Genomic DNA, 7,975 nt, shown 5'->3' on the forward strand with positions numbered 1-7,975 from the left:
TAGTAGACCAAAGTTGGTTTTATTTAGATATATAAAAATGAGGTTTTTCAATTCATAGGGGGAAACAAAAATCTCTCACATAAGAAAACGGTGACATTTAAGTGTTACTAAAAATGTACCTGCACTTTGACATTTCTACCATGAACCACAACGCAACACTTTTACGCTCCTGTGCGTGGCAGCCTGAAAACATGGCAGTGTACCAGCACACTCCGCCCTGATGGATGACTTGGAGAATATTTGAGTGCAAACCGTGGAAGAGGCACAAAACCTGATGATGTGTTGCTCTTTACCTGGCTGCGTCCCACACATGCATAAAACACAGCAAGGGCTTCAAAGAATTCCCAGTGCAAAGTCTTAGTAAAGCTGGACGTGTGTGTGTCCTGAACCGTCACCCAGCCTGCTTTGGTTCCCGGGGCGACAGCAGCCATGTTAAATGTTGGAGATGAAGGATGTAAAGGCATCTAGACAGGAGCAGCAGCATCAACAGGCTGCAGGGAGTTCACACTTCACTGCACTTCCTTGCACAAAGCAGCGCCACACCACTGCTACTCGTCATCTCGCCCTCCTGTTCTACTCAACTGCAACAGGAAAGCAGAAGACAACATAAGAAGTGGCATTGTATGAAGTATTTCAAAAAAATCCTGGTTTATCATTTTGACTTACATGCTGGATCATCAAGGAGGGAGGGTGAGGGAGAGAAAGAAACAATAATGAGGACAGGTTCAGAAAGACTGTGACTGCAGGCTAAATGCTGATGAAGTACACCCCCTTGTGGACAGAAGATCGTTTGCACCTACTTTGATAACGTCGATCCAGTCCCAACCTCTTGGCAATTCCCCTTTGTGATCTGAAAGAAGAAATCTTGATAATATGCACGACTGCCTTTATATTCCACTGGAGATCCAAAATTCTTCACAGCATAAAACATGCCCGACTGAATTTTTAGGGAATGTGGATCAAGCGGTCTAATGCACAATGCAGCAGATTAAAATATCTCTTGAATTACAACTTATGCTTTACTTTTGTACCTCCAGTATTCCAAAGTGTCACGCCTTAACCGTGTTCTCTAAACATTATTTAACTTCCCTGCATGAACAATAGCAGCACCCATTCAGTTAAAATTGTGTGTGACACTGTGTTCACGAGCTGTGATCAGAGTAAGCAGAAAATAATAATAATTTCATCCTTTTTTATTATATTCATTTTCTATTGTTATTATTATTATTATTATTATTATTATTATTATTATTATTATTATTATTATTATTATTATTATTATATGTGTGTATATATATATATGTTATTGAGTCCTGCGCTGGAATTCTTTTCAATCACAAAGCTATGTGTTCTTCTGGGAAATAGAATTGGTTTTATTTATTTACAAAATGTTGTACATTTTATGCGTTTGGTTTGTGAAGCACTTTGAGTTCCCTTTGTTTATGAAAAGATTTGATTTGAATATAGTCAAGCGCACATAAAACATTTCAAAGCAGATTTTGGGGGGTATTTCTTCACGGTCTTGGTATTGCAGCATATCTGGGAGTATAACCCTCATCGGTTGATCAGTGGAATAGCGACACCCCTAAACGCCGCTGCCTGACTGTTTTCGCCCTACTCTTTGCTAATGCGAACTAGCCCCAGGACTCAGCAAAGACTTTTCCTACACGACTTTTAGAATAGAGCCAGACCAACTGTTATTCACATTCTCTCATTGTCACTTGCATAATGAGCTAAATAAGACCAGCTGTTGCAAAATAGGCTACAGTGCCTTGCAAAAGTACAAGCACAATTTGGGAGAGATTTTATTTTCAGATGTACACAACATGCCAACTACTGTATGTCTCTTTTAGTTTGCCACATCTACCCTATGAGACTTTTCCCATTCGTCTTTGTAAAACTGATCCAAACTTTAACAGAACTTCAAGTTGGAGGAGTTCTCAGTTATATTGAGGTCTGGGTTTGACTATCCCAAGACACTGAAATGTTGCCCCTTAACCCACTCTAGGTTCCTTTAGCTGTATGCTTTGGGTCACTGTCCTTCTAGAAGAGGAACGTCTGTCCGAGCCTCACATTTCTGGAAGACTGCAACACTTTTTCCTCAGGTATTTCAAAACAACATTATAGGAAAAACACCAAAGGGGCTGAATACGAGTTAAGACATTCACAGCTTTTGATGGTGATGTTTCAATAAAAAAACCTGATGCTATATGTCGTGCAAACATCAATTTGATCCTCTTATATGCAAGACTATTTCACTGTGGAAAATCAAAGTGATGTACCTGTTTTGTTGACAATCTTCCTCTTCTGAGATTTAGTCAGCTGCTCCTTCCTCTCCTTCTTCTTGGCTGTGGTATTCCCCCCATCAATGCTTGGTGTCTGCATCAAAAAGAAATGATCAATCCAAGGAAGAAGATGCCACACATTGCCAACAGTGTTTGACAGACAACCCCTCTCTGGTGTTGAAGTATCCAGATAATGTGAGGAGATATACTGACCACAGCAATGACAGGCTTGTGGTTCTCCATTAGTTCCTCCTGGTTCTCCTTGGCCCACTCAAACAGAGTGTACATCATGGCAGTGCCCAGGTTAGCCTCCACCTGCTCCTCCAGCTTTGACAGGATCAGCTGCTTCGTCTCAGCAGTGCTGTTATCAGATCAAAAAAAGGAATGAAACAACATGACTTTGAAACAGTTAAGTTTAGTCCTAGAAAAGCCAACTAAATATATTTAAAATTGACAGCTCTTAAACAAGGACTAAAACTAAAGGAATTTGAATTTATTTAAAGGTCCCCTATTATGCAAAATGCACTTTTCGATGTCTTTTATATATAAATATGTGTCCCCGGTGTGTAAGGAGACTCACAAAGTGTCAGAAAATACAACCCTCTCTCTTTTCCTCCTTACCCACATCTCTAAAATCGGGGGTACAAACGAGCTGATCCAGATTTGCTTCAGTTATGACGTCATATCGGAAATGTGGGCTGGCTTTAGATTGAACTCCTGGCAACGTCCCACCCACGTGACACGTCTCAACCTATCGTCCCCCATTTACAGTCGCGAGCTGAATCCCCTCCGCAGCACCTCCTGTGTGTGTGTGTGTGTGTGTGTGTGTGTGTGTGTGTGTGTGTGTGTGTTCAGCAGGAAGTCTGCAGGAGGGACTTAGAGTTGTTGTATATATAATACATATAATGTCTCTGTTCTAGTGGTAAACACTGAGATGTGTTTCAGAAATAATGCTGGATGTGGTTTGGAACATAATATGGGGTTTAATCACGGCAGCGTTTAGCTGAGTTTCTCCGTTAGAAACTTCTCTCTTCAGAGAGAGCTGCATGATGCTCCAAAGGCACGTGGCCAGCTTCATCTCAGCTCAGATTTAAAGCAACAGTCACAGAATCAGCACTTCAGGAACAGGACTGAAATAGAGAGGGATGAGGCATGCTACTATGGGGGATCTGTTTGGTATTTTGAGCAAAACACTTCACAGACAAGTTTTGTACAGATATGGCCCTACAATATATTGTAAACTCAATAAGAGACCCTTAAGACTGACAAATAAAATACAATCTAAATTAACTAAATATTAGAACCATTTTAAACCTTGTTTATGTTGTCACAGGCTTATGGCAGTATTTCTGATTCACTCCGCTAGGCCCCCAGTTATTTCCCATCAAAATCATTTAAAAGAAAATAAGATAAAAACCTTAGAAATGTCATCCAAATACACTATTGCTGGTCCATAAAATTTGATTTTTTAAAAACATTACTGAGTTCAGTGTTTCTGATCCAATAAACAAATAAATAATCATAATCATAAAGCACAGTGGTTGCATCTTACATTCTGTTGTTGAAGAAGGAATCGAGGGAGATCTGGGGGGCTGTCTCAGGGTACGTCTCAGGCCATGTGATGTCCAGGATAAACGCTTTGGTGTCATTGAGATCTCCTATCTGGTGTTAACCAATAATAAGATCAAAAACAGTTTGTTTAAGGTCATGAATACCAATGAAAAGGCATATGTAAAGCTCTTGATTTAATTTGATGTGTATCCTGTTGAAACAGGATCTTTTAAGTGTTTTTTAAAGCAGGATCAGACAGTACTCACCCTAAACTGGAAGGAAACTGAACTGATTTCCTTAAAACACTCATCCCCTTCATAGATAGAGAGAAGAGCCTCCAGCTCCATCTGGGGTTGAAGAGACGGAGAGACAGGAGGTCAGTCAGATAGAAGGAGTGGATTACATTAGCAGCAGCTTGTCATCCCGCACACCAAATAAAATGTAATAATATGTCAAATTCGCAGAGGTGTAAAGTTACTAAGCACATTCACTCAACTACTCTTCTCAAGTACAATTTACAATTTTCAGGTAATGGTACTTTACGAGTATTTATATTTTGTTCTACTTTGTACTTCTACTCCACTACAATTCAGAGGTATATGATGTACTTTTACTCCACTACATGTATTTAATCCCTTTAGTTTCTTTACAGATCTGGATTAATGATGGTAAATATAATCAGCCCTTAAATCAGACTTCAGTTCACCTGGAGTAAATTCAGCAGCTACCCTGCAGTATACAAAGCCATTCAAACTAGCTGCACCTTTACCAGCTCTGAGAACACTTTAATGATCAATAATTAAAACAGATCAGAGATATTATTCTGAAATGGACCAATCAAACAATGACTACTTTTACTGTCGCTACTTTAATTACATTTAGATGAGAGTACTTTCTACTTTCACTGGAGGAACATTTTGAATGCAGGTCTTTTGCTTGTAAAATTATGTTCTCCTTACACTCTGGTACTTGTACTTGTATTCAGTACATAATCTGAGTACTTCTCCCACCTCTGTAAAGTACACATAACACAGGTATGTAGGTAATAACAAAGACTCAAGTCCTTCACGATACTATATTGATGTTCTGTTTTGAATTGGCATGCATGAACTCCTTAATGAATCACCTGGTTAGCTAAATTCAACATGTTAGCTTGCTGAAGCCAATTACTAACTTGCCACTTATGGCAATATAAGTTGTGTATACAAGGCTACATTCTATCAGGTACTGTATTCGCAAATGGACTTGACTAATGGTTTATTATGTAGCACGCACTCCTACCTACAGCTAGCACTCTTGAATGGATTTAGAAGAGACATTTTCTCAGTCAAAACCGACGCCTTTCAGGGCTCAACAGCTAGAAACACCTCCCGCATGCTGGATAAAAGCAAACATAACACATGTTTTCTATGTAACAAGAAGAGAAGATGTAGAATAAGCCCGTCAACACAAACTCATATGCTAGCAGGGACGCTCGTGCCAAGTAGTTAGCAGTTAGCAGCCAAAAGCAGCTAGCCCCGCACTGCATCATCATCCATACCTCCTGATCCTCGTTAGCTGTCATGATGTTCCTTCAGTTGCTGTAAAATAGACTCTATGTGTAGAGTTTATAATCCCTAAGAGTTAAAAAGGCATTGCTTTATTTAAAACTTTACTAAATAATAATGCACAACTTCCCCAGTTGATGCAGACAGTGCCACCATATTACACGCATGCGCAGTAAGGGGCTCTACGTGAACTTTGAACCACAGCATCAGTGGATGTAGGTTTAGGCTTTTCACTCTATATTAAATAATTAAGTACTATTTTAAAATAGCAGTATACATATATTTTTTTTATATTTTAAACACTTTTTCAGTGGGCTTTCTTCATAGGGTTAGTTGTTTAAATGTGGGTCTTCATCTTAACCAATTGATTTTTGCAAAGGAATTCACTTTTACTGATTGATTCATTAATTGATTTTAATTTACTAGCTCCTTCATCTCTGTTCTTATCATATTAATAACAATAATACAAATATCTTGTTAATTCTCAAGGTTGTCTTGATTTACTTTTGTGTTAAATGTGACTATGGACATATTAATTATATGTTTATAATGTTTGTGCTTTTAAAGCTAAAGGGAGTGGATATTAAGCAGTTTGTAGTCGCAAACAAGGGCGATCTGATAAACACTGTAGGCCTACTTTAGTGTTTGTGTATAATGTGTATAAAACCCTTCATATAGACCTACAGCTTTGGAAAAAATCAAGAGACCAATCTCAATCTCTACATGTGTGGCAGCCATTCCATTGTCTGCTGAATTCCAACACAGAGAAATGTTGTCAGCAGTTTATAGCATACAATACAACAAACAAACAAAAATGGTGTAACTCAAAGACATACCTATACGTAGTAAAACCAGAAACTGATAATGCTGCAGTGGTCTCTAATTTTTTTCCGGAGCTGTATTCATTGTTTGTTAGCAGCAAACCACCGAGACATAGACAGTTGGTGCATAAAGTAGCAGTAAGTCTGCCTCATTAGAGACACAGTGTAAAGTGAATTAGCTTTGAAGTACTAAACCAATAGCAGGCTGTAATGGTAAATGCCAGCAGCACTCAGTGTGGGGGAAGCAGCGATAATTTCCATAGTGCCGCTGAAAATGACACATGGTGTTTGAGTTGTGGATTATGTTGATCCTCTGAATGACTCCCCTCAGGTGAAGAAGGCAGCATGGTGGAGGAGGAGGATCAGAGAGCTGAAGCGGGAGGAGGTCGCGCACAGGCTTCTGGCTTTAGGTGGTACGTTGATTCAGCTATTGCACCCTTGTGATAAGAAGGAAAGGTTTACATGGTCAAACGAGCCTGGGAAAGTGAGGAAAAGTTTTCCTTCTCAAAATCATGTTAGTTAAAGGAAAGAACTTTTCTTTGAAATGTTTCTTAATGTCAACAAATCACATAAAAGGATCAAACCCAAAAATATGCATCTTTCAATTCATTCTGATTACCCAAACCTATTTTCAACTGCGGATTAATCCATATTTGGTGCTCTGATGAGTATTTGGGTTTGGTCTGTGGTTATAGGAACATGTCACACAGCACAAGAGGTTAACTCATTCATGGGTTTTTAATAGTTTTCACCAACACTGGAAAGGAATCAGATGTGTCAAACAGCATACACATGAAATACCTGTTAGAATGATACATTCACTGTTGGGTTTGAGCTGCAAATAACATTTTAAATGAAGGAAAATCTACAAAGTTAACAGATATATTATTTAAGTGGCATTAGGATTGTGCCATAAGCTGTACAGTTAGTTCTGCTGGTGTAGAAGCAGAGACATTTCAAGACGAATTTGCATTACAAAATCTGCTATGGGTATTTACTTGTGGAATCCCTAAAGGTTGTGAAACACCCAAAACAATTAGATAAAATACAATAAAAATTCACAGACCTAAGACTCCTCACAGAAGCATTAGAGGGAGATTTGCACAACAGAAGTTATACACCTTATGTGTTACCTTGAGTCCTTATGCCTCACTTTGGAATGCACTCTGGACAGACAAATGACCACATGGGTGTCACATGAAGAAAAGATGAAAAGAATCAACCAAAAACTATTTCAATGGACACATGGATATGTGAGCACTGTTTTAAAAGAGAACTGAAGATTCAAGCCCAGTTTTAATATCCAACTTGACCAAATGCTGATTATTTTAATACTTCACAAAGTGTAGAGCCTGGTCAAATAAAATGAAAGAAAAAAACCCACCCAAATATTAAAATGTGTACTAAAAACATATTACAATTTTGGATGCATAATGTGAACATGAATGATCAAAATTAACGTAAACTTTTCTCTGTTTGTCGATCTGGCCTGCATTCAGTGAGAGGGAATTGGCATGGTTCCATTGTCTTATTGTTGCCTTACCCTAAGTACTGCTGCATTGCAAACAAAGTATACACTGTTTTCCGCTGCCAAGGAATTAGTTGAATCTGTGCTTGTTTGTTTGCTCTAAATCCCTGGGAAAAGTATAGCAGAGACGAATATGAGTCTGACTGTGAAATGTTTTGTAACAGCACTGTAAACAGGTTTATTGCAATCTGACTTTGTTCACATTATATCAGAGGGGTGTTGATTTGACTCTATTGTCAGTTT

General features: G+C 38.6%; 1 protein-coding gene across 1 annotated transcript; it reads right to left on the reverse strand.

Moving 5' to 3' along the window:
• rwdd (RWD domain containing 4) lies at window positions 1–5,579 on the reverse strand. The gene is made up of 7 exons (XM_063900169.1): window positions 5,377–5,579; window positions 4,103–4,183; window positions 3,838–3,947; window positions 2,499–2,646; window positions 2,283–2,379; window positions 667–850; window positions 1–581 (listed from the first exon to the last, which is right to left on the reverse strand). The coding sequence occupies exons 1-6, from the start codon at window positions 5,398–5,400 to the stop codon at window positions 726–728; spliced, it is 585 nt and encodes a 194-aa protein (XP_063756239.1). The 5' UTR covers window positions 5,401–5,579; the 3' UTR covers window positions 1–581; window positions 667–725.
• Window positions 5,580–7,975: the final 2,396 nt, after the last annotated feature.

Source organism: Eleginops maclovinus, chromosome 14 (assembly GCF_036324505.1).
Source record: "Eleginops maclovinus isolate JMC-PN-2008 ecotype Puerto Natales chromosome 14, JC_Emac_rtc_rv5, whole genome shotgun sequence".
Taxonomy (NCBI): domain Eukaryota; kingdom Metazoa; phylum Chordata; class Actinopteri; order Perciformes; family Eleginopidae; genus Eleginops; species Eleginops maclovinus.